This window comes from Canis lupus, chromosome 31 (assembly GCF_048164855.1).
Source record: "Canis lupus baileyi chromosome 31, mCanLup2.hap1, whole genome shotgun sequence".
Taxonomy (NCBI): Eukaryota; Metazoa; Chordata; class Mammalia; order Carnivora; family Canidae; genus Canis; species Canis lupus.
The window spans coordinates 35,908,578-35,934,507 of NC_132868.1; the positions used below are offsets into that span (position 1 = coordinate 35,908,578).

Consider the following 25,930-nt stretch of genomic DNA (forward strand, 5'->3'; position numbering starts at 1 on the left):
GGATTTGTGAAATGGGGGTGGGGAAATGGAGAGTGGGGTACAGGGTTTGGGGTGGGGCAGTGGAGAAGAAATCATAGCTGCATTTAAGTTAAGGGAACTGTAGAATCCCTGGGTAGCCCAGCTGTTAAGCCTCTGAATCTTGGTTTCAGCTCAGGTCATGATCTCATGGGTCCTGAGATCAAGCCCTGTGCTTGGCTCTGCACTTAGCTGGGAGTCTGCTTGAAGATTCTCTCCCTCTGCCCCTCTCTCTCTACTCATGCTTGAGTGCTCTCTCTCTCTCTCTCTCAAATAAATAGATAAATGTTTAAAAATTAGTTAATTAGGGGCACCTGGGTGGCTAAGTCAGTTAAGCTTCTAGAAGCCTTTGGTTCGGGTCATGAGCCCAAGGACCTGGGATGGAGCCCTGCATCTGGCTCCCTGCTCAGCAGGGAACCTGCTTCTTCCTCACCTTCTCCCTCTGTTCTCTCTCTGTCTGTCAAATAAATAAATAAATAAAATCTTTTTTAAAAATTAATTCTTAATTAATTGAGAATTCCCTTGGATGAGTGGGCTAATTTAAACAGCAAAACAAAATTCAATGCAACATCATTATCTGTTAGCCTTAAATTGTTCAAAAGAGCCTTCAATAATACAAATATATTAAAATATACAATAAAATTCATGTTGCTTGACCTATATTAATATTACTGTGTGTGTATCAATATTGATATCTATATTAATACTGCCTATATTGGGGTTACAATTAATGTAAAAATTTGGCTTCTGATGACTTTTGTAAAGCTGACTACCCCAAATCCCTGGGAAATACATGAGTCCACAAAATGTTTCACCATCTCTACCTTGACTTCACTGACAGTCTCCAGAATCAGGTCCATTACAGTTTCCATAAACCTTAAGATCAAGTGTAGATCAATAACAATTTGTAATTTAAGTAAGGAACCATAGGTTATACCTGCACTGGCAAAATGAGGAGCATTATTGGTGAAAATTAGGAATAATACTCTACTTTCCAAATGTGCTTTCCAGGTGGTTTATCACTGTCAAAATAGGCCAATTGTGAATTTAGTATGCAATTAAAGTGTCAGATATCCCAGAGTTCTCGTGCTGACATTACCTGACTATGCAGGTTTTACAAGCAAAGAAATTGAAAGGGTTCACATAATCCACCAAAGCCCATCACTAACCACCATCACCTAATTGTACTGATATCTGCCATATGCAAAGCAAAGAACTAGGCACTGCAAAAAACAGAAATGGGCTCTCCAGAAGTTTTAGGACTTAGCTAGAAAAATAAGATGTATACTTTATATATATAGTATAGGTGAAATAGTATATATAGTATGAGTAAAATAGATATATATAAGTATATGTATTTATATATACATACTATATGTAAATATATGAATATATATGGTATAAATAAAATTATATATAATATACAGTGAAGATAAGGATTGTATCATAAAATGCCAAAATGATGGTAAAATAATTCCTTGCTATTAGAATAAAAAGACATAGAGAAGTCATATCTCTGGGACTGATAAGGATGAAATGAATCTCATGACATATGGAGGGTTTGAACTAACTCTTCAAGAAGGAATTAAACTTGGAAGGCCAAAGTACCACCCGGGTAGATTTAAATATTAAGGCAACATTGTGGCCAAAAGCTGGAAGATGAAAACAAAAGTCTGGGCTGGCAAGAGAGGGAGAGGAGCAGAATGAGCAAACCAGTTAGGCTGAATAGACCAGTCTTGGGTAGGGAGATAAATAAGCCTGAAAAGTCAATAAAATAATAATGAATACACTGAGTTCTTACTGTATTTCAGGCACTTTAAACACATAAGTTAATCAAATCCTCTCATGAAGTAAGTACTTTTAGTGGCTTGCCCACATTTTACCCACCTAGGAAATGATGGAGTCAGGATTCACACCCAGGCCAATGTAGGTCAGAACCAGGGCTCAGAATCCCCACATTCTTCTGACTCAAGAGTGGGAGGCCCTCATAGGCCAGGCTAAAGAATTCAAGTTTCAGTGTGAGGTGTGAAAATGGGAGCTATGTTATCTGATAACCCACCAATAATGCCTATAGGCATGGCTTATCACTACTCTAAGAGCGCAAACACTGCATTATCTGATGATTTTTCCAACAACATTAATGGATAGTAACAATTATTTGTTGACCAGTTCTTTGACTATCGTACTGATTTACATATTATAAAGTGGTCCGTCCAAACTTGACCAGGAGAATCCACTGTATAGGTATTCCATCATCATATCTTGTCCTTTTAGACCTCAGGACTTAATTTTACCTGTTACTCACCTACCACCTCTGCTAGAAATACGGCTCAGGATAATAAACAGAACAATGAAAGTGTTTACTTTCAAATATTCCCTGAATATATATAATCTTCCTGCAAGGAAGAGCTAGTTGACTTGTCAACTAATACAGTCATCCCTTAAAAAGCGAATTTCTTCATCTTAGGCTCATGTCTTAAAAAATCAGTTGAGTTCTTCAGTTACACACACACAGGATGGGCCATCTGGATCCTCATAGGGGGCAGCGGTGAACTCTTCCTCTGTTATACCCACAGTAGCCAAATTACTTCTTCTCCCACTGTGGAAAACCACAGAAAACTATCTCTTAATGATTTACTGCCCAACCCCCAGCCCACAAATCAAAGAATTGGGTTGAGTGAGAAATAAAAAGGAACAGTGGCCAGTGGCAATGAGAAGGAGAGTGAGTATTTCAGTTTATTTTCTTAAGCCAATTAATGATAAAGCAGCATGAAGGGAAAGAAAGACACAACATGGCCGTGAAAGACTTTTTTTTCCAGATAAATGGCCAGATATCAGATTCTGTAATAAGTACTTCCACCTATCAAAACATACACACACACACATACACACACACATACACACATACATACACATTAACTTTGAGTTGGAGAAGAAAGATAAAGATCTTAAAAATACAAGATAATATTCAGGAAGCCTTGTGGATATCATAAAATGTTGGAACTTTGAAGGACCCTTGGAAGTCATCTAATCCAGACATTGCAAACCCAGGGTCCATGAACTCTACACAGCAGACAGAGGTGTTTCGTTGGGCCTGCAGAATGTTGTTTGTTGTTGATATTTTTTCTTTAACTGAGTCAATGCCTTAAAGTAGAGAAAATTCAAGTAATAATCCAGATATGTGTCTTCTCTTAAAAACTGGAAGACCTAGCAGCACTGAACCCCCTCCTCCCAATGGCAGCAGCGAGCTGCAACTGAGTAGCAGCTGCCTCCTTTAGAGAAGGCTTGAACTCAGTCCTCCACCACTTCTTCTTGTTCTAGAATACAAGGCTGGGTGTCAAACATTTAAATAAAATAGGAGATGGTGTAGTCCTTCTACCTACTTCGTTTTATTCATTTATTGTGCCTGTCGATTCCTATAGGCATTTGAGTTTACAAGCTGTGCTCTAGTCCATTCTCCTCATTTAAAGAAGAACAACTCAGCTGGGGTGGTAAAGTGACTTACAAAATTCATTCCAGTGGGCACCTGGACCAGGGTGGCTCACTTGGCTGAGCATCTGACTCTTGGTTTTCCTGGATCAAGCCAGGCTTCAAGCTCCATACTCCATGCTCTGTCTGCTTGACATTCTCTTTCCCTTTCCCTCTGCCCCTCCCCCTGATGCAAGTGTGGGCATGCCCTCTCCCTAAATTAATTAAATCTTTAAAAAAATCATTAGGAGCACCTGGGTGGCTCAGTGGTTGAGCGTCTGCCTTTGGCTCAGGGCTTAATCCCAGGGTTCTGGGATCGAGTTTCCCATCAGGCTTCCTGTAGGGAGCCTGCTTTTCCCTCTGCCTAAGTCTTTGCGTCTCCCTCTCTGTGTCTCTCATAAGTAAATAAATAAAATCTTTAAAAATAATAATAATAAAATAAATAAATAATCATTAAGTTTACAAAAAAAAAAATAAAACCTCATTCCATTAAAAATAAGATGATCATCCACAGGGATTATGGTCTAATAACAACCAGAAAGTATGCACAACTAAATTTAGGCTGTGTGCATACAGTGCCAGAATCAGTGGATCAAGGTTAAAATTTCAATCACTTTACTGACCCAGCGTCCCCCTCCCCAAAAGAGGAAGATTCTCCAGTTGTCAGAATAAATGTACTGCCTATTTTGGCTTAGTGTATAGTTTTAATGTGCCTAAATTTATCCTCAGGGCATGATTTATTGAGAAGACAGACAAAACGCTTACTATAGACATGCAAATGCTTCTAAAAATGAGACTTTATAAAAAAAATGGAGTGGCGGGAAGTATGTCTAAAAAATTTCTCTTCTGAAAATTTAACTGATATATTGGAAGGAAAATGACAAATTTGTTGAATGATCGCTTTTGACTCAGGTACTTTGCATGCATTATCCCAGTTAACCCTCACAGCAGCCCAAGGTGGGTGGTATTATTACTTCCACTTTACAAACAAACAAAAAAAAAAGGTACATTCAGAAACATTCATTCAATAACTCGAAGATGACCCGGCTGTTCCATCGGGGGCCATACCCAGATTCAAACTCTGATGAGCATGTTTGCAATGTTTCTGAAAGAAGGAAATGTGGCTTATCACACAGAGAGATCTCACTGATCTTTGTATCACAAGCCTGCTTTCCTGAAGCCCACCAAGTGCTCTATACAAGGACTTTCACAAATGTCATAATTTGAACAATTCTAACATACAAAATTAATTCCTTCAGGCAAGTTCTTTAACAAGGTTAAGAAAGCCTTGGTTCTTCCTGTTATATATAGTCAGCGACCCCAAGGCAGGTGTTTACTGAGGGGATTAGCAAAATCTCTTTTCTAAATAACATTTCTTCTTAGATTTGTTATAAAAGTTAGTAGTCAAGGCTTTGGCTGAATATACAAGCCAAAAGCACGTTTGCTAATGAATAAGAATAATAACTAAAATTAAAATAAAAAGTAATTCAAGAATAAGAGCTTTTGAAGAGTCAGGAATTTGATTAAAAATTCACTTGCTTTTTTTCTATAATGAAACAGTTCCTTAACCACAAAACAGCTTTTATAATAATGCAGAAGAGTATGGTTCCAAGTAAAACACCACTCCCCATTTTAATCATGGCTATTATTTTTGAAAATGAAAATGGCTGAGGTCATTGTAATCTATTTTAGGGTTTGCACGGGTTGGTGGTATTTTTTTCTTGGCTTTGAGCTCTCCATGTTACCAGCTAACTGTTATGGGTTTTGCTATGCGCCCTTTCAAATCCCATTCTTTTTAATAATGTTGTACTTTATACACATAAATTAGAGTGAATTCCACTTTCTTTCCTAACAACTCCAGATGGGGTCCACACTTTCAAGAGGACTAGGATTTGCCTTTTTCTTTTTTAATTAAGTATGTACTTCTTAGAACAAGTATGTTCCTATCTTCATTAAAATGCTGTGAATGCTCATATGCTGAGAGAATGGTAAAAACATAGAATTCCCGTAGTCCGTCTCAAAATCAAACTGAAATATGAGGATAGCATTTGTGTATCTACCCTTTCCAACTTACAAAGACAGACACACATAGAGAAAAAAATGTCCAGAAATAAAACATCATCTGGGCAGAGCTCTAGATCTACCGATACCCATGGACTGGGGTACTCTACAGATATCCATTTAGGACACATCCCCTGTAGGACCCAGCAGACAAAATTATCAAATATCTAAGGACATTGTAGTTACACATTCAAGCCTCCCTTTTCATGTGATTAATATTTCACTGACTTTCTGAATGTAGCGTGGTTTTTTATTATAATTCGCTATCACAGCACACAGTCCAGCCCAAGATCCATAGAAACAGTGCCTACCCAGGCACAAGTGAGAGAGTGTCTTTACAAAACATACATATGGTGAAGGTCTGCCTATTAAAATGCCTTAAGCTCTGTTTGTTTGTTTATTTTTTTAAAAATCAACTTGCAAGCCCAATGTAATAAGATGCTGTAGCTTTTATGAAAGAGGTGAAATAATTTTAAACACAGACACACAATGAGTTTATTTATTTAGAAACTTGTTAAATAGAGTCTGGGAATTCAAATATTCAATGTTGACATTGTACAGAACTGGCCAGGAGCCAGAACCCAGTCTCCAGAGGGACCCATTGGACAAGGAATTTAGGCCTTTCTCTCCTCCCACTTGAGCTAAATAGGTAGAGGCCATTAGTTATACCCACAGCAATATCTGAACCGCACTCAAATAAGCTGCCCTCGCCAGGGCACTTCAAAGGAGGGCAAGTGTGTTTAGCTTTTTAGTGCTGAACTAGAGCGATATGTCACACTTTTGAAAGAGTTCTGTAAACAGTTTCTTCCTTATGTAGAAACATCTCTGAAGTTTCTTGTATGGCATGTAAGCAAGGATAATTAACAAGGATTATACTTTTTTTCATTTGCTGGGGGAAAAATATAATACCAATCTGTGTGCAAACGGGGAACGTGGAGAAAGGGGCACGCTGCTCCTACCTTTCTCCCTCTCTTGTTTTCTGCTCCATTTGTTTGTCTCCTTTTTATCCTCTTCCTCACACTTGTTCTCACTACACAGCCAATTTCCTTGAGAATTCTCTGGTAAACTCCCAAGGCCAGAAGAGTGAGAAGGGGAAAATCTAATTTTAGAACAGGACCGTGGCAGATGGGGTGGGGAGGGAACTAATGATTCATACTGGGCTGCCCAGATGAACAGAAAAGCAGACCCCACAGATCTTTTTAGAGAGTGCCTAAAGCAGCGGCTTCCAGCCAAGGAAGGGTTAACCACCACTCCAGAAAAATGTGCCTGGCACCACTATAGTGTGTGTGTCTCCTCCGCAGGGTCTCCCCTCAGCCGCTCTCTCCCTCCACCCCCCACCCCTGCCGGGAAGAGTGAATGAAGGTGTGCTTGACCTCCCCGCTTGTGTGTTCCTTAACTCCGGACCTGTGAGTGTGTGTGTGTGTGTGTGTGTGTGTGTGTGTGTGAGAGAGAGAGAGAGAGAGAGAGAGAAGTGAGCGTGTGTGCACGTGTGTATACACAGTGAGTGCACATCGGGCTCTCAGAGAGGCAGCCTGCCAGGCACTCAGCATCTCTGAGCCTGGAAAGAGGGAAGATCTGGCCTAAGCCTGGGAACCAGGAGCTGGGCAGCTGGAGGCAGAAGGTGTGGGGGTCCTCCCTGGGTGAGCCTGCCAGCCTCCTCCCAGGGCCTCCCCAGCTCCACCCCACTCCTCAAGAGAACCCACTTCCACTGCCTGAGCCGGCTCTGAGATGAGGGGTGGGAGGCTGTGCCCAGCTCTTGGGACTGGGGCTCTTCTATTTGCTGAGTTCCTCGGAACGGGGGTGAGGGCCATTGGCCAGACGGTGACAAGTCAAGTTTCTCCACTTCGGGACCGCTTGGAGCAGAGGCAAGACGGAGGAGGTGCGGGGGAGAGGGGGACAGAGCTAGATGGGCCGAGGGCACCAAGTCGGGCTCTCTCTTGCCCTCCTTTGCCCTTCCTGCCCGCCCCCCAGTCCCCATCCTTGTCCTTCCTGCCCCAGGCCACGTCTGCTGCGATAACCTGGCCCCAACTTTCAGAAGTGAAATAAAATAAACTCCCAGACGACAAGATGTTTAAAGGGAAACTGCTTACGGAGTTCCTACCTTCAACTTGATAAAACAGAAGAAGAAAGCAGAAATTTCTTAGGATGACGCATTAATTTCTATTCGATAAGCGTCCTACGTGGTGAGTGTCTGTCGGTGGAAGAGGCCAGGCCCCGGGTCAGAGGGAGAGGCCTCCGCTCAGAAAACCCGAGAACTGGGCTGCCCTGCAAAGACCAGCTCACGCACACTTATGCACACACTCACACGCACACCGTCGCCAAGACCTGCGACTTCTCAGCCCCTACAAATAAAAACCTGAAACAGGAGCCTTTCTTCCTAGCCTTCCTGCCTCCGCAGCTAATGAACCGTACCCTTCCACAGTGGGGGGGGGGGGGGGGCACTGAAAAGCGTTATTAACCTTCTCCTAAACATAGAAATTTTTTCTTTTTGGAAACACATCGAAATGCTGCAGGAAGACTGCGCTCCAAGTGCCAAACGCAATAAAGAAGCCCTAAGCCAGGGTAATGGTCAAGTAATGGCAAATAAACCGCCTTCCTAGAAGGGGCCTCTGCCTCTGTCGGGCGAGCGGTTTTTTTCCTCCTCAAAAGCAGTCTGAAATAAACAAGCAAAATGTGTTTTTTAAACAAAGCTCTGTATTGCAATCTCCCCCCCCCCTTTTTTTAAACTATGGAGAAAAACATACATGAGTGGGCATGCGGGCAGTGCAGGCTGGAACCTGGGTGCGCACTTCCTTTGTTATCTTAGGTATTGGGCTGCTAAGGTGAGGAGTTTAAGCACATGAGGGAGGGTCCTCATCTACCTTCCCTATTTAAGAGCCCCTTTTTAAACACAGATCAAGTGTACAAGTAACAAGTGCCCCCCTCTCCGGGGTCTTGCTAATCGCATCGCCTTCTGGGTCTTTACGAGACTTCTGGGGGGCCGGTAGCTAAGGGGGGGTTACACGTTGCAACTCGTTCATGGCTGTGATTGAAACCCTGCCGGGTGTCACTTGAGAGAAGTGGGGTGGGGGCTGCCTCGGTGTTTCGGCTCTAGACAGGCTGGGCAAACCCAACCTGACTTCTTTCCCATCACCAGGAGAAAAAAAGTTGCAACTGGCAGTTCCAGCACCGCCCAGGTGCTCTCTCTCCTAGCTGCCCAAAAAAACCGCTGGGAAGCCTCCAGGCGCTGCCAGAGTCTGCTTGGCTTTTAGTTTTCTCTTCTTAAAGATGGGAATAAAAGCCAAGGGCTTTAGACAGTACAACTGTCAATCTTCTTGCTTTTCCCTTCTTTGTTTTTTTAATTAAACAGTTTATTCCTCCCAAATGATTTGCAACGAATTTCTCGGTTTCAACTATTGTAGGGGGAGGAAAAAAAAAAAAACAAGCCCTATAAGTTGGAACATGGGTTGTGCATGGGTTGTGCATTCATTCTGGGCTTAACTTCGGTGGATACTTTCAGGGTCCATGGGATCCTGTACTGTAGCCAAGACCCTGACAGGACTTGGCCACCACAGAAATTTACAAAAGACAAAAAAAAAAAAAAGAATAACAAGGAGTGCAGAAAACGACTAGTTCCTATGTGATTTGTTTCCATTATAATGTTGGCTTTGCATGTTAAAAAAAAAAAAAAAGAGCATAAAGGTATGCTTTTTAAAGTATGCTGGTCACAACTGCCTCTTTCTAACCCAGAAAAAGAAAGCAAGCAAGGCAGACAGAGCGGCGAAGTTTTGCTGGGCTGCGCGGCAAGGGGTCACTGCCTATCTCCGAAACTCACGCACCGCGGCGGGGGGTTAGGAAATAGCGCCTTAAAATACAAAAAAAAAAAAAAAAATCCCTACATTTGATATGATTTCCTTTATGGCTCGGGTTGTAACTGGAGAATCGCAGACAGCAGCGCGCTCCTGCCTAAGCAGGGCTGCCCGGTGGCCACAGCTGGAGCCGCGGGAGCAGACTCGGAGGCGCAGCGAGGAAAGTTTGCACGAGTTCCCTTGTAGGGACCGGAACGCGGCCGCGGCATCCTCACCGGCCCCGGAGACACCCCCCTCCCCCCCCCAAAAAAAAATGAGTCTCTCACTGGAAGAATGACAAGTACCATCCGATCGGAAAATGAGGTTCAGTTTCTGGACGTGCAGCGGGCTGCGCGAGCGGGGGTATTTTAGCAGGGCGGCGTAGAGCTTGGCAATTAAAATAAGTTGAAAAAAGTTGCTCAAGAAAATTCGAAGGGTTTTGTGTTCTGCTTTCACTTCGGCGGATCCCGGGCAAGGAGGCGCAAAGCATTCGGCTTTCATTTCGCGACTTAGGCACGGCTGGAACAGGCTCTGCACGCCTCCCTCCCGCGCACGGTCCTCTCCCCCCAGACACACACACACGCGCGCACACACACACATGCACACGCACACACATGCACACGCACACGCTCCAAACCTTCAGCCGGAATTGAAGCCCCCAGGCCTCCGAGCCTATGCACATTTAATTTCTCCTCGGATGAATATAAAGACACCGGCCTCGTTTAAAAGAAAACAGAAAACACCGGGTCTTCCCGGCGCCCTCGGACAGCGTCGCGGCTAAGTGGCAGGAACAGTGTCCAAAAGAGAAACAGACGGACTGACGACCCGGGAGCCCTGTCCAGGGGGATCTCGAGGACGGGGTGAAAGGAAGCGTCCCGGGAGGTGGTCAGTGCTTGCGTGGGGACTGGACGGGCGCTGGACGGGCGCCGGCGAGGACACCTCCCCACTGGGCGCGACGCGGCGTCCCGCGGCCCGAGGAGCCCGAGGAGCCCGAGGAGCCCGAGGAGCCCGAGGAGCCCAGCCCGCAGGGGTGCCGCGGTCGGCGCGCGGCGGCTGCGGGCCCCCGGGGGGATGCGAAGGGGGGAGAGACTGGGGGTTCCACGGGGCCGAAGCATCCTACCCTCCCCCGTGCCTCCTTTCTCTGGTCCACAAGCAGAACAATTAGGTGTTTTCAGCGAGTGGGAGGGCGGACGGCGGCCTGACACCTCCGGGAGGCGGGCTGGGGCCGCTCGGGGCCGCACCTCCCGGTCCCCCTGACGCTCGCGGGGGAAGCATCTGGACAGACCCGGTCCTATCGCCCGCAGTCCCGGCCGAGGCTCCCGCCTTTCCAGACCGCGTCGGCTCCGCGGACCATTCCAGGCGAAGTCCCCCCAACACTTCTGCGAGAAGAGTGGGGGGGGGGGCCGCCGCCCCTGCCCGAGCGCGAGCCCCCAGGTCCCGCGTGACCCAGGCCGCGCCGCGCCGGGCAGGCAGGGGGCGCCGGGGAGGGTTAGTGACCCGAGACCCGGGCTGTATCCAGAAATAGAGCGGGAGGCCGAGCGGCGCTCTCCCCGCGGCCTACGGTCCCGGCAGCCCGCCCCCTGGGGGCCACCCGGCGCCCCGCCAGCCCGGAGCTCGCGGGCGGGAGCAGGCCCCGCCGGCCCCTGTCCCCCGCGGCGGCCGCCCCTGGCCGCGCGCCCCGCGCCCATCCCCGCGCGCTCGCCGGGCCTCCGCTCCGCTCACCTGCCCCCGCGCCCTCCGCCGAGCCGGCGGCGCGCGCCCGACCCCACGGGCCCCGGCCCCCGCGCGGGAGCCCCCGGCCCGCCCCGCCGTCCCGTCCCGCCGCGCGGCGCCCGCCCCGGGGCACCGCCGAGCGCACAGCGCCCACTACCGCGCCCGCCGCTCGGCGCAGCCCGCCCGCCCGCCAGCCCGCCCGCCCGCCGGCCCGCGCAACTTCCCGCGGCCGCCTCGCAACTTTCCCCAACTCCGCCGCCGCCGCCGCCGCGGCTCCCGCGGAGCCCGCCGCCCACCCCGAGCCCCAGAAACAACCCGCGGCTCGCAGACGCTCGCATCCCCAGCCCGCCTCCCCCATCCCCCGCTCCCCCTCCCATCCGCGGGACTAGCTGGTTGGCCAGAGGCGACTCTCCTCCGCCTGGGGGGAAGGGGAGGGGAGGGGGAGACTCTCTCATCTCCTCTCCCCCCCCACCCCACCCCACCCCACCCCTTCCCGCTGGCTCTCGCGCGCTCTTCTCCCTCCCACCCCGGTCCCGGCCGCCCCCACCCCCACCCCCACCCCGGGGTTGCCACAGCTGGTCGGTGCGCGGGGCTGAGGGCTGCCCCGGCTCCTCCGGCGCCCACACCAGCAGCGGGAGCGCGGGCGGCCGGGCGCGAGGCTGGGGCCGGCAGGTTGCTGGGGCTGCGCTGCGCCCGCCCTCCGCCCGGGCCCCGGCGCCCGAGGCAGCTGCGCGCTCCCTCCCGGAGCGCTGGAGACAGATATGCAAGATGGCAGAGGAGGGGGAAAGCCAATAGAAAAGGGATATTGCACCTACTTGTGGCCAGTTTCCTTGCCCTGCCTTTGGATCTCATGCTGTGCCCAGTCCTGCAGCCGCTGGTGTGTGGTTGGGGTTTTTTTTTCTTGGATCTTTTCCTTCTTTTGCTCTCCCTCTCGCTCCCTCCCTCGCTCCTCTCTCTCTCTCTCTCTCTCTCTCTCTCTCTCTCACACACACACACACACACGCACGCACGCACTTACACACACTCACTCTGTCTTTCCCTCTTTCACTCTCTCTCCCTCCCTCTCTCCCTTTCTCTCAATCCACACTCGCTATCTCTCCAGCATTGTCAGTTCGGACACCTTCGCACATGCGCGCTAGACGCCCCTCCAACATCTCAGCGCCGCCAAAAAAAGTTTGGAGCGATTTATCACTTTGATTTGGAGATCTTGTCAGATGGCAATCGCTGAGGAGGCGGAGAAAGGGAGCCACGGGGAGGGCGGCGGGGGGCGGGGAGCGAGCACAGGGAGCCAGAGGGGAGCAGACACCTCGCCCCCAAAAAAAAGGCGGGCGCGGGGGTGGGGGGGGCGGCATAAAAAAAGACTACGGCAAAGGATTGATTTCGCGTCGGAATCTCCAATAAGCCTGTATCATTACTATTACTGTTTTTCCCACCATAAATTGCAGGAGATTTTCTATACCATCCACGGAGAAAGCGAGAAGTGGGGCTTTTGAGACCTTTTCCGTGCTAAAGAACGAGAAGCACAGGACTCTTGACAAATGATCCAGGAGAAAGTGAGAATCATCCTGAACTTCAGGAAATCTGCTGCTGCCGCTCCTACTGCTGCTGGAGCTATTGCGGCTTGTGCTTTCAGAGTTGAAAGCAGAATTAAGTAGCTGTTTTCTTCCTTGATGTTAGGTATAGTACCAACGCTCGCAGCTACCCTTGGAGCATTTCAGTGGTCCAGTCCCACCCAGTAGTGATGAGCACTTTGATTCCCAGGTCCGGGCAGGCTCGGGCATTTAACATCCAAGACCTCCTGCTTCCCCGAGGTCGGCTGTCACCTTCCGGCCTCCCCCACCGCTGCCCCCATCTCCTGTTGCTGCAGCTCAGCCTGCCTGCCATTTTCACTCACTCGCTTAAAGCCACAACCTTTTGGGTCAAGCGAAAGAGGAGGTGGGGGTGAGGGGGGGAATTCCTCCCCCACCCTTAAAAAAAAAAAAAAAAACATTGTCGAAAGTTGCTTTAATTACAGGATTTGCCAATGAAGTGGGCACACAGAAACGGGGAAATCCTAAAGGGGCCAGCTGTGTTCAAGGTATGAATCAATTTCAACTACGTATAGATTTTCTCTTGGTACAACCTCCTTGCATTAAACAGTTTTGTTCAATACCTTCCATGAGCTATTTACGTCCCCAATAATATCTGTTGCAAATCCTGCCAGACACCGTAAAAGAAAATTACAGTCTTTTCAGTCTCTGTGCTGCAACAGTACATCCTTGATGTTCCAGTTAGAGGAAAAGGAAAAGAAAAGCAAGCCCTGGCCATGAGTCTGGCAAAGGCAGGGGAGGGAAGGGGAGATCATTGAGGATACCTTGAGCAAATAGCAAGGCTCAAGCCTAAAGGGCATTCATCAATGGCTCGTTAAATTTAAAAAAATAAAGAAATAAAAAAATCTCTGTTTGAGGAAATCAAAATTCAAAGGATCGCCCTGGCTAGGGATGCCCACCATTTCTTTCCTCAGAGCTGTGTAATTCTGGAAGCATGTGGCTGAAGGATACAGGTCCCTGGAGAACCAAGTACAGGTCCCAAGAGAGACAGATGTGAAATGTTGAAATGTGGGGGAAAGAAAGGAAGCAAAGGAAAGAATTACGCAGAGCAGGAGTAAAACAACTTCCCAAAGAGAAGGTTCTGGTAAGCACCAGATGGACACAAGAGAACTCTACCATTCCCTCCGGATTGAAGAGGCAGGTGGGTTTTTTTTTTTTTTTTTCTTCCAGTCCGACTACAATTCCTGTTGCTCTGTCCATCCAGGTGGTGTACTTAAGCACAACAGAGGTGGGTGCAAAAGCATCAGGCACTTCAACATTCTGAGTGTGGATACCCAGAGGTCTGTGAGTGTGAGTTCACAGGCTCCTCTCAGTTTAGATGGAGTCGTGCCTCCCCTCTGACCAGTAAGTGTTCTCCCAGGAAAAGAGAAGTGGGGGATTGAGAACCTTTAGAAAGGGAATAAAATCTCTAGGGAGAGAAACGCCTCGCTGGCCGGCAGGACGATCAGAGAAGCAGTTTAAGGACTCCCTGGGGACCCCCACTTAGACCAAAGGACAGAGAGGCTGCACTGGAGCATCAGACCCCTCCCAACCATCAAGAACCTCCAGAGCCCAGTCCCCCGGGAGAGAAGGAAGCCCCCATGGGGAGGAGGAGCTCCCAGGACAGTAGGAGGCTCAGCCTGGGACTTTTCACCTTCTCAGCCTGGGGATGCTTTAAAAAAATAATAAAAAGAGTTCCTATCCTCCCCTCTGCTGCTCTCATTGATTCCTTTCATCTAATCCCCGGGTGGGGGGTGGGTGTCCATATCCTGGTCCCCTCGAGGAGAGGAGGTGAAGAGGAGTGCCAGGGAATTTTCTAAGAAACGAAGGTACCCTGGAACCAAACCCAAGATTAAACAGAAGACCCACATGTGAAGCTGCGGGGATTGTTTCTGCTGAGAAATTAAAAACCACGTGGCGGGCCAGGGGTGGGGTGGGGGCTGTGAAGGGAATTGGGGAGGGTATGAATGACTCAAGAAAATACAATCTGAGTCCCCAAACTTCAGGATCCCTGTCTTTTAAACTTTCCTAGAGGGCGAAGGGCACCGAGGTGACGCGCCGCAGGAGTACCCTCCCCTTCTGGTTTTTAAAGTCCCTGGGGTCGCGGCCGCCTCTGCGAATGCCTGGTCTTTCCAGGAGTTTCGGGACACGAGCAAATCCAACCCCTTCCAACTGAAATAATAAACACAAACTCCTCTGCGCCTTAGGGCCAAACCATTGTGAATAGACAAGGCATCATTCTTTTTGCTGGGTGGTTTTTTGTTGTTTTTTTTTTTTTTTTAAGTAAAGTATTCACAATATCATCACTTTTATTTTCAAACCTGAAAGCTGGGTTTCTCTCTCTCTTTCCCTCTCTCTCTCTCTCTCTCTCTCTTTCATTTGCTTTCTGCCTTGGGTGAGTATTTAAAAAAAAAAAAAAAAAAGCCAAGTTTCTAGTTCAAGTGTGTTTAACCTGATGGAGCAAACGCCCAGCAGCAGCGGACTGCGCTCGCCGCCTGCAGCGCCGCGGCCCCCGCGTGCGGACCTGGGCGGGCTCCCACTTCCAAGTGCAGGAACCCCGTCAGCTCCACCTGTCCTGAGTCTCAGCCGTGAGACCCAAGCAGGTGACTTTCTGTTCAGCGGCCCCTCGGATTCCCAAAACCCTCGGACGGGACGTCCAAGCTGTGGCTCGCTCAAGAGAAAAGAGGCCTCCAACCGGTTGGCCGAGCTGCCCTCGCTCCCCGACTCCCCACCACCCACCTTTCCCTCTCCTCCTGAAATTCGTTTCCTCCAGGGGGCTTGGGTACCAACGTTTTCTTGCGTTTTCTCCAACGGAAGAGAGCATCCTGGAAGCAGTGCCTCCTTGGAAAGTCGATGAGCTTACGGGCTGTCTGGATTTGCTTCTTTTATTACTGTCATATTTTGTTTCGGGGGTTTGGGGAGGTTGTGGTTTGTGTGTGTGTGTGTGTGTGTGTGTGTGTGTGGTTTTTTTTTTTTTTTTTTTAAGGAGAAGTAGAGAGATCAAGATGGGAGTTGAAAGGGAGAGGGGTCATGGAAGAGGACAAGAGAAGGATACCCTTTCGCCAACCACGTTTCTTTAATAAATGCTAAAAAACGGCAAATGATTTTCAATGCATTGCATGCAACAGGAACTTTTCCTTTCCTCGAATTATAATTGAACCAGCCCCGCAGTGTCTTTGGAAGAAAGTTTGAATTCTTTATGGAGGTATTTCTTGGCCTATTGTCTTTGTGCAGTGAACTTTACATCTTGCTATTCAACCTATATTCTCCTGGCTACCAGCAAGATTAATTTAATCATTGTAATGCAATTATTAATACTGTTTACCCAACGCTGGGTTTCAGGTTGGCTGTTAAGAAATTAAACTCTCGCTGGGTGACCAGAGCTAGGCAGGGGTTTCTTCATGTTGAAAGGAAACAGTCCTCTTTATTTAGTCTCAGAGCTCTAGCTTTCGGCCACGGGCTCAATTAGCCAAAATGGAAACAATTTTCATTCATTGCAATAACTCACTGTTCTGGAGATCGCTTTCAAAATATACACTTTATTATTATACGCTGACCTCGGTGGCGTGGAGTGGCAATAAAAGAAAGAGGCAGGGAGATCTATCTAGCCCCCTTGGGCTATAATTATTAGAAATTAATTGGGTTCAGGACCCTGGGTAGTCTAGCTAAATTAATAGCTTGTCTAGTGGTTTAAATCCGAATTTTTAGTCCACGGGAGAAAGAGAGTCACAGACATGAAATGCAGACCCAAGGGACGCCTGAGTTTACTTGCAAGACACTCATCTATTAAATAGTGTCTAGAATACATTTGAGTTGGGGCGAGGGGGCCGGAGCAGGAGGGGCGGGGGCCAGAAGCAAAGAAAGGAGCAAGATGGGGAAGGCGACCGCGAGTGAGCTAAAAGGTCTCGAGTTGATTTTATTCGATTTTTCTTGTCTGCATTGTTTTCGGGAGGGGTTGCATTTAGGGGTTAAAATAAAAAATAAAGATCCCGTGTACTCGGAGCTGTCGTGCCAGAGTAAAAGTGAAAAGGGAGCCTTAGGCAAAAGGAAATTACTGCGAGCCCGCGTGACCTTTCAGGGAGGTAATCAATCAAGTGATCAACAGGGATATTTATCATCGCTATATAGGACTACTTCGCCCTGCACGGGCGGGGGTGAGGAGGCGAGAGGAGGGTGGAGACACGCGCGCACGCGCGTGCACACACACACACACACACACACACACACACACACACACAAAGTTTGGCCAAAGCCGATAAGCCTCGAGACCGAGCACGCAGGCTTTGATAAGTGCTAAGACGGTCGGTTTAGCCCGACATCCTCCGAGCACCTCGGCGGGCGGGGGGGACGCGCGCATCCCGGCGGCGGCGGCTGCGCGAGGGTGTGAGCCGCGGTGTCCGCTGCGCTCCGGCCCGCAAGGGAGGCTCGCGGGGGGGACGCGCGCCCCCAGCGCCGGCGAGGACCGGGAGCCGGGCTGAGACCGCGACCCGCAGGGACCTGGGGCGGGGGGGGCGGGGATGCGCCGACGCCGCGGCCCGGGGCGCCCCCGCAGCCTCCTCTTCCTGCGAAAGGCTCGCGGCGCCCGCGGCGGGGCTGGAGGGAGGCGCGCCCGCGGCCGGGAGGCTCCTGCGAGCAGGCGGCGAGGCTCGGCGGCCGTGCGCTCCCCGCCCGGCTCCCCTCTCTCCCCCGTAAAACTCGCCCTTTTGTAAATTGCGTTTTCTCGGCCCCGATTTCTTAGCAAATCGTTAGGTTTTACAATCCTCCTGCAACCCTCGGGTCGCTCAACACCCCCGCCCCGCTCCGCCCCGCCCCGACTTCGGAAGCGCGCAGAGGGACGGGGCTGCGGGGCGGCGGGGCGGCGGGGCTCCTAGTAACAACGATAGTGATGCTCTGTGGGCGGCCTTGGGTCCCCGAGGCCCTCGCGCAGCTCGGGGCTAGAGTCAGCGGTAGTTTCGGGGAAGGCCGGCCCGCTCACCGCCCGGGGCTGGGGGCTGTCCCCCGACGGGGCTCCCCGGGGAGCCGCGGTCCGGGCGACGCGCGCCGCCCCCAGGTAGCGAGCCGCCGCTCCCGCCGCTCCCGCCGCTCCCGCCGCTCCCGCCGTGTGGGAACGTGGGCCCCGCCGCTCCCCCGCCCTCGGAGCCGCCCTCGGAGCCGCCCCGGGCCGCACAGCCTAGTCTGCGGCGCCCCCGCCTGGCCGCCCCGCGCCGCCGCAGCTCCGGGGGCGCCCGCTGTGCGCGGTAGCGGCCGGGCGCGGGGCTGCGGCGCAGCTGGGGCGCCCCGGGGAAGCGCCGGTCGGGGCGGAACGGAACCCGGCGACGAGGATTACGAGGCGAGCACCTCCCGCGGTTGCTACTGGTTCGGGCTCCGGGGGAGCAGCTCCCCGGGGCCCTGCGGAGAGAAGCGGCCTGCCGGCGGGACTGCCCTGCCGGAGACGTCCGGACCTCCTCGGGCCCCTCCTGCGGATCAAGCAGCAGCTCTCCGAGTTAAATGCACCTTTGAGCCCCTTGGGGATCTCGTCGAAATGCGAACTCCGATCCGGTTAAGTCTGGCGTGAGACCCGAGCAGTCTGCTCTTCTCAGGCTGCTCGGTGAAGTGGATGCTCCTCCCCCACCCCCACCCCCACCCCCACCTCCCAGTGTGGCCCGTGGATCAGCAGCATCAAGCATTGCCTGGAGAGTTTATTAGAAACACTGAGTCTCAGGTCCCAATCCAGACCTACTGGATCAAAATGGCATTTTAGCAAGAGATTCGCTTGAACACCGAGGGTTGGAAAGCGGTGCTCCGGAATGTGCCTTCCTTCTGCTTTAGATGAGGACACCTCCCTGGCTGAGCCCCATTCCCAATCCTGCTGTCTGTCTGCCTCGGTCCTGGGAGAGGATGGAGACAAGGAACCTAGGCCTTCAAAAGCTACAGCCCATCGCAGATAACCCTCCATGGGTTGACTGCTGGCCTCAAGACTAATGCCACCGGTGAGGCTTTCCCAAGATTCTGGTCATCCCCCAGAATGGCACCCCTCCACTTCCTCCTCACCCCCACCTCACTATTCTGTTGTCAAGTCCTGACACTTCTCTCTCCCTCCTGACATTAGAGTCCTTGGTTTCCACTCGTCCTCCCCCTCTTAGCTACAGGCTTCTTGAAAGAGTCCATGCCTTATATTCTCTAAGCTTTGTTTTCTCCATGCAGCAGGAAAACGTTCATTCGTCCCCCATGGGATTAATGTCTAAAAATGTCTTTGTAAACTATAAAACTAATGTAACTGTCACCTCTTTTTCTTTTCTTTTTTAAGATTTTTATTTATTTATTTATGAGAGACCCAGAGAGAGAGAGAGAGAGGCAGAGACACAGGCAGAGGGAGAAGCAGGCTCCATGCAGGGAGCCTGACGTGGGACTCGATCCCGGGACCGTGGGATCATGCCCTGGACCAAAGGCAGATGCTCAACCGCTGAGCCACCCAGGCATCCCTGTCACCTCTTTTTCTTATCCATAGCCCCCCTTCCCGTGGGCCAACACAATGCTTTACTTCACCAAGTACTTAGTTTGGTGTTGTCTCTTCTGGAAGGTCCTTGAACTCAATCACACACCTGATAAACTGAACCTAGAACACAGTCAAATTTAAAGCTTTTTGTGGGGGATCCCTTGGTGGCTCAGCGGTTTGGTGCCTGCCTTTGGCCCAGGGCGTGGTCCTGGACTCCCAGGATCGAGTCCCACATCAGGCTCCCTGCATGGGAACCTGCTTCTCCCTCTGCCTGTGTCTCTGCCTCTCTCTCTCTCTCTCTCTCTCTGTGTGTGTGTGTGTGTCTCCATGAATAAATAAATAAATCTTAAAAAAAATAAAGCTTTTTGTGAGAATACTTAAGTTCTACTTGTCTCCCCCATAAAATTCTCTATAGAAAAGATTCTTCATCTGGGATAGAATGAATTCAGGGCTCTGTGTGACATCTGCATATTCTAGTTTCATTACTCAGATAGTTGATTCTGGAGCCTGAAGCTGTCCACATTCTAAATGGTCAGTAGCTAAAAGTTGGGATCTTCAAGAATTAAAAGCTAGCTTTTGTGTATTCTATTAAGTGAGCCATTTGGGGGCACTGTTAAAAAAAAAAGGAAAATTTTATCAAAGATTCTGGAATTCTTTGGAAGCCACCAGCTGTGTAACCTTAGACAAGTTGCTGAATGTCTCTGCATCCCCATTTTCTCCTCTGTGTGATGGGAATAATTACGCATATTTTGCAGGGTTATTGTGAGGAATAAGACAATGTATACCAAGTGCCTACAATGCAGTGTGTGCTGCATAGCAGAAATTTGACAAATGGAGCTATTTAGACCCCTAGTTCTGACATTCTCTGGTTGGCATAATGATAAGGCGTAGTGTATGTGTGTGTGTGCCATTAGGGGTCTTGGACACTGCCCCTTTCCATCCCTATCTAGAATAAGATATTTTTTCTTTGCTCAGCACATTGTCCCCTCAAATAGCTGAAATCTGAGGCATTTGTTGTACGTAAAAACTGGCTGGGGCAACTAGATCTTAACATTGCAGTTCGAACTGGCACCAACGTGTGTGTATGTGATTGGATTTTAGCTAAATATTTTCAAGGGATTCTTGTGTACTTGTTCCTACTGTCCATATGAATCAGAGTTGTACTCAGCTCATCCCATACAAGCAGCATCCTGACCATCTATCAGACAAACTGAAGCAACAGGATCTGCGCACCGTGTGATGAGGGTCACTGAGACCCCACTGACAGACACTGCTCTGCCCCGGCCACCTTATTGCAAGTCTTCCCCGACAATACAAAGTCATAATTCGAAGATATCTAATGTTTCTGTTTTACCATATTCTCTCCCTGTAATATGCAAGCCGCACTGACAATTCAAAGAGAAAGTGGGTTTTCATGGGATTAGTAAGTGTTCTTTCATTTTTGAAAAGATTTTGTTTGCACAATTTTTGTTGGTTTAGTGTTTTTACGTTTTTATCCTCATGATTCTAGCTGTTATCTTTATTCTCAATACGTGAACCTATTGATTGAGTCTAGATCCCTACCAGGAAATAAAGGATTTGCAAAATTTACATACACACTCCTTTAAAATTCTTCAGTCAAACAAATAATTATGGCTGACATGACAAAATAGAGACATCATCAAAGCGAATTAATTTGCTTAATGTACTTTTAAACTTATAGATATAGCAGATTTTCACATCTTTATAAAGCACTAACTATAGGACCCGTGCTGACACAGCTTATAAAGGAGACTGCCTTGTAACAAGATCCTCAGTACTCAGTAACTTAATTCCCTTGACTTGAGTCCAAGGCAGACCTGGCTACGCTCAAACTCAGCTCTAGATTGAAGCCCATAGCCATGACAGAGTGTGATACAGGTGTGCCCTGCTTTATGAAAAGCCACATCACAATGTGATTATTCTCTCCATGCCTATTTTATTAAATAATGAGTTCCCCCGAGACATTTAAAATATGATTTGACTTACAAAAATTTGATTATACTCACTTTTCCCAGAAACATACCTATGGAGGTAAAGCTTTATTTTTTTTAATGATGATGCATGTCCCTTAGCAAATGTATTATAAGCAGTCCATTTTCAGAGGTTAAGGTAAGGAAGCATTCCACAATTCTGAGACTGGGAAAGAAACAATTTTGGTATGGGGAATCAACTGTACCCAGAAGAGACTGTAGGAACCATCTGTTGAATTATCTACCTTGAATGCTCATATAAGATATACTAGTAGTCTGACATATGGTGAGATTTGGGCTTCAGATGTTTTTAAAAACATGCTATGATGCTGGGTTTTAATAGAAAAAAATTTCCAAATCAATTCTATAAACATTCTTGAAAAATACTTTTCAAAACTGAGGAAGAATTTTCCATTGCATAGAGAAACAATAATACCTTTCGAATTGGTCTGGGGTTCAACCCGTCTAGAAGTAATAGTCCGTAGACAAAAATATTACCATCCAACTCATATGGAGGTTTTCACTTAGCTAGTTGACATTGAACTGAAACTCTGAAATTGTATTTGTTGTACTCATCAGGACGTTTGTCGTTCTGAAGGGCTGTAGGAGACACTTTCACTTCTGGATGCAGTAAAAGCATCAATGCAGAGAAGCCAAGATAGTGAATACTATTTTAATACATCTGTTTCTGTTGTGTTAATGTTAGTTAGACTGAGCTTTTCACGGCATTTGTGTTTAAAATCTCTACGGAATCAACCCCATTCAGGTTTCTTCATCCCACTAAATGGGCAATCTGTGCACCTGTGTCTCCCAGATGAGCACAACATAATAGTCAAGGAGCATGGGCGCCTTAGTGTCAGAAACCTTCTTTCCCTCTTTGTTTTTTTCCGTTTTTTTTTTTTCTTTTTGTAAAGATTTTATTTATTTATTCATGAAGCACACAGAGAGAGGCAGAGACATAGGCAGAGGGAGAAGCAGGCTTCCTGCAGAAAGCCTGATGCAGGACTTGATCCCAGGACCCCGGGATCATGATCTGAGCCAAAGGCAGACGCTCAACCACTGAGCCACCCAGACGCCCCCAGAAACCTCCTTTTCTAATCCACTCTTCATGCCACTGCTGCACAAATCCTCCTAATGCACAGTTCTGATAATATTTCTCCTACTTGGAATCTTCAAGATCCTTTAGCTATTTTCAGGATAAGGCCCTAATCTATTACCTTTAATTCAAGGTTATTATTCTAGATAGGGGAAATAGCAAGAGAGGTGGGAAAGCATGAGGTATGCACCAGAAGGGTTAAGAATCTTAGTCTGCCTGAGTTATGAGATTCAAGAAGACACTTTATGGGAAATAGGTTTGTAAAGATAGGTTCAGCACATGCCATGAAGGGCTTTGAATGAAAGACAAAAATTTGAGGCTTTGTCTTGAAAATAATCAAGAGACCTTGACAACTCTGAATAAAGGTACGATATTATCAGAACTGTACCTTAGAGAAATTGGGCAGGCAGTGGTTTGTGGGATGGATTACACTTCTTCACATGTTCAGTCTACCATCTTTTGAGATCCAAGGCAAACATCATTTCCTCCAGTAAACTTTAGATATGGTCCTCCCAACTGAAGCAATCTCTCCTCATCACCAAAGTCCTGCCCCTCTCTTGCATGTTGTTTTTGTGTGTAGCTCTAGGGTGTCTCTTAATAGTCCCCTGAGGGGTATTTATATCCAACTCATCTTGTTCTCCAGTGCTAAAACACATCCTGCTAACAACCTGTGGCCCTTTCTGAATGTGAGGATTTGGGTTTGCAAAACTTTTAGAAAATGCTCCACAATTACCTTTTTTAAAACTGCCTCTCCCTCAGCCTCTCAGCTTGCTTTTTCTTGCTTTCTTTGTAGATATGTGTTGGATCTCTTTGTACTACCTTCCATATTTGCTTGCCTTTCTTTCATAAATTCTATCTCTATCTTTCTGTGTTTCATTCTGAATAATTTCCTCAGATCTATATTCAATTTCTCTAATTCTCTCTTTGGCTATGTCTAACCAACTATTTAACCTGTTGTTTAACTTTTTCCATTTCAATCATATTTTTTCCAGTTTTATAATTTTATTGGTTTTTTAAAGATGTTCTTGCTATCTTTTCATACTGCCTGTTGTCCTCTTATTTCCAGTTTCAAGGTTAAGCTTTTAAACATTTTAAGCATATGTCTTTTATCTGACAGTTCTATTGTTTGAAGTTGGTAGAAGTCTAATCTTGCTGTTTGTTGTATCTCCTGGCCATTGTTCAGATAAATTGTTTTCCCATATTTTAGAATTTTGAATTGTTAGTTCACCTTCAGCAAGACTTTGTCTGTGGGAATCACATTTAATATTTCTTGAAGACTTACCTTCCAAAGTGGTTTTATATTTGCTTTTTTTTTTTTCCTTGTAAAGAAAGACAGGGGGCCACATGCAGCACTTCATTTGGATTCACCTGGAGTCTTGGAGGCTTGGCTACTCTATGTTCTCTTTGAGAGCTTGTTTGGAGGTTCTAGCAGGGGAGTGCAATTATACCCTTCACTGAACTCACTGAACAGCAGTCCTCCATCCTCTTTGAGGGAGCATGTAGCTTCAGGAGTCATGTCCATGGAGTAGTAAGGGAGGAAGGGTACAGATGCCTAGCCAGCCAGATCAGCTGAATCAACCGTAGCAATCAATGGGGTGACAGATGTCACAGCCAGATCTTCCTTGTACCCTACATTTGCTTTTATCAAATATCAGATATAAGGAATATCATCAACTTCATTTTTTAAAATTTTTTATTTATCTATTTTAAAGACAGAGAAGGAGTGAGAGAGAGAGCACAAGTGGAGGGAGGGGCAGAAAGAGAGGGAATAGCAGATTCCCTGCTGAGCAGGGATCCCAATATGTGCTCATTCCTGGGACCCCTGGGTCATGACCTTAGCTGAAGGCAGATAGTTACCTGACTGAGCCACCAAGGCATCCCAAATATCATTGACTAAAGTCCATTTATTATCCTGGGGTTTTCCAAAAGATGGAGGAAGTATAATTAGAACCACAGAAATAAGTGATAGTAGGCCTATTGGAAAGAATTGTCAGGGGAGACTTTTTTCTTTGTAACCTAGAAGCCAGATGAAATAGAAGCTTTCTGTTATGTCTTTTCTGGTGAGCTGATGATTTTCTAGATCAGCCTTTCACTGATGGCGTAATTCTTTGAAACAAAACTTCATGCAAAAGTATCATTTCTAACTTCCCAACTACTGTTGGACCAGAACTTTATGTCTTGATTCCATGAAGGTTTTGAAACTTAAGCTCTGAGTTCTCAAAACTATTAGCTTCCCGTTCCCCAACTATAGGCTGCCAGGATTTTCATTCCCTTTTGTATTCAGTACAATGACTTCCTTTTCTTTATTTCAGCAACATTTTTAGTTATTAAGCAGAATCCTTCAGTGATTTCAGAAGGGACGTATTGCAGATAATTCAGTCCATAAAAACACCAATATATCTAGACTTGAAAATACCTATAGTGGTTTGCAGTTAGTGAATTCCAGTTTCAATATTTTTTTCTTGGATTATTTTATTCAAAATAAATGTCTAGGTCCCAAAACAAATGCAGAACCAAATATCACTTATAAGCAGAATCACAAAAATAGCCTTTTCACATGTTTCTGGTCAGCCTGAAATCACTCATCCCACCCCCCTCATCTGGCTATCAAGAGCATGTTCAGGGGCACCTGGGTGGCTCTGTCGATTGAATGCCTGACTTGTGATGTTGGCTTAGGTCTTGATCTCAGGGTCATAAATTCAGGCTCCACATTGAGCTCCATGCTAGGTGTGGAGACTACTTAAAATAAATAAGTAAATATATAAATATAAATAAAATAAGAAAAAAAGCATGCTCAGCCTTCAAGTGTCATCTCAGAATCAGCCTTGTCTCTAAGTCTTTCTATAATGATGGTAATAATAATTACAAAGCAACTGTTTCTCAAGCAATTACTTTGTGTGAAGCATGACACTGGCATTTTGCAAATGTTACCTTATTTTTCTAAATAACCATATGACATTTTAAAACTCATTGTACAGGTGCTGGAACTTATGTTTTTAGAGGCTAAGTGACTTCTTCAGGGTGACCTAGCTAGTATTGGATTGAACCATAGGAAATAATTGATACTCAATTATTTCTTACAAAAAAGTGCTTTTACATAGCTCAATCTAGGAAATAGTGACAATCGGATTCAAAGTCAGGCCCGACTAATTTCTAATTTCGTGTGCTTCCCCATGGACAGCGCGGACTCTTTACTATATTAATTATGCCTTACTCTAGGCTATTGCAGCACTTGTATACTATCTATCTTGGCTCACTTTCTTCACTTGACCTTTACTTACAAAAATGTATGTTCATTTGTCTTCTCCAGTGGATTGTAAATTCCTTGAGGGCTGTGCCTTAGTTCCGTATCCCTAGCACATAACACACTACTTAGTACATGACAAGTCTTCAATTATTTTATTGTTTAAATAAACTAAACTAAGTTTGTTTATGAGCAAGCATTGGTCAGTATTTATATGTAGTTGATGTGCTTTTGAGCTTTTCTCTTTTTCTTATTTCCTCTTAGTGGAAGTTTTAAAATATGGTCCCAATATTTTTGGACACTCTTCCAATCAAGAGGTGGTGTCTATGTCTCCTCTCCATAAATCTACACAGGTTTGCAACTGTTTGAATCAATAGAGAAGAGCAGAAGTGATGTTTTGTGCCTTCCAAGCCTGGGCCATAAAAGCCCATGTACCTTCTACGTATGTGCCTTGGTGCCTTGGAACATTTGC

The 25,930-nt window shown here is 47.3% G+C and overlaps 1 protein-coding gene and 1 long non-coding RNA gene across 9 annotated transcripts in view; one reads left to right on the forward strand and one right to left on the reverse strand.

Moving 5' to 3' along the window:
- MECOM (MDS1 and EVI1 complex locus) overlaps positions 1–12,259 on the reverse strand; it is a 552,947-nt gene extending 540,688 nt beyond the window's left edge. For 3 of the 8 annotated variants that reach the window (XM_072807990.1, XM_072807992.1, XM_072807989.1), the window contains exon 1: positions 11,900–12,253. In XM_072807990.1, the coding sequence (XP_072664091.1) occupies positions 11,900–11,936 (37 nt within the window). In that variant the 5' untranslated portion in view covers positions 11,937–12,253. Of the gene's footprint in view, positions 1–11,899 lie in introns of all 8 variants that reach the window. The other 5 variants (XM_072807999.1, XM_072808000.1, XM_072807991.1 and 2 more) reach the window with 5 other exon arrangements.
- LOC140622280 (uncharacterized) lies at positions 11,742–14,358 on the forward strand. The gene is made up of 5 exons (XR_012022046.1): positions 11,742–11,961; positions 12,530–12,761; positions 13,099–13,161; positions 13,588–13,757; positions 13,878–14,358. It is a non-coding gene; the product is annotated as an uncharacterized lncRNA (long non-coding RNA).
- The last annotated feature ends 11,572 nt before the right edge of the window (positions 14,359–25,930 follow it).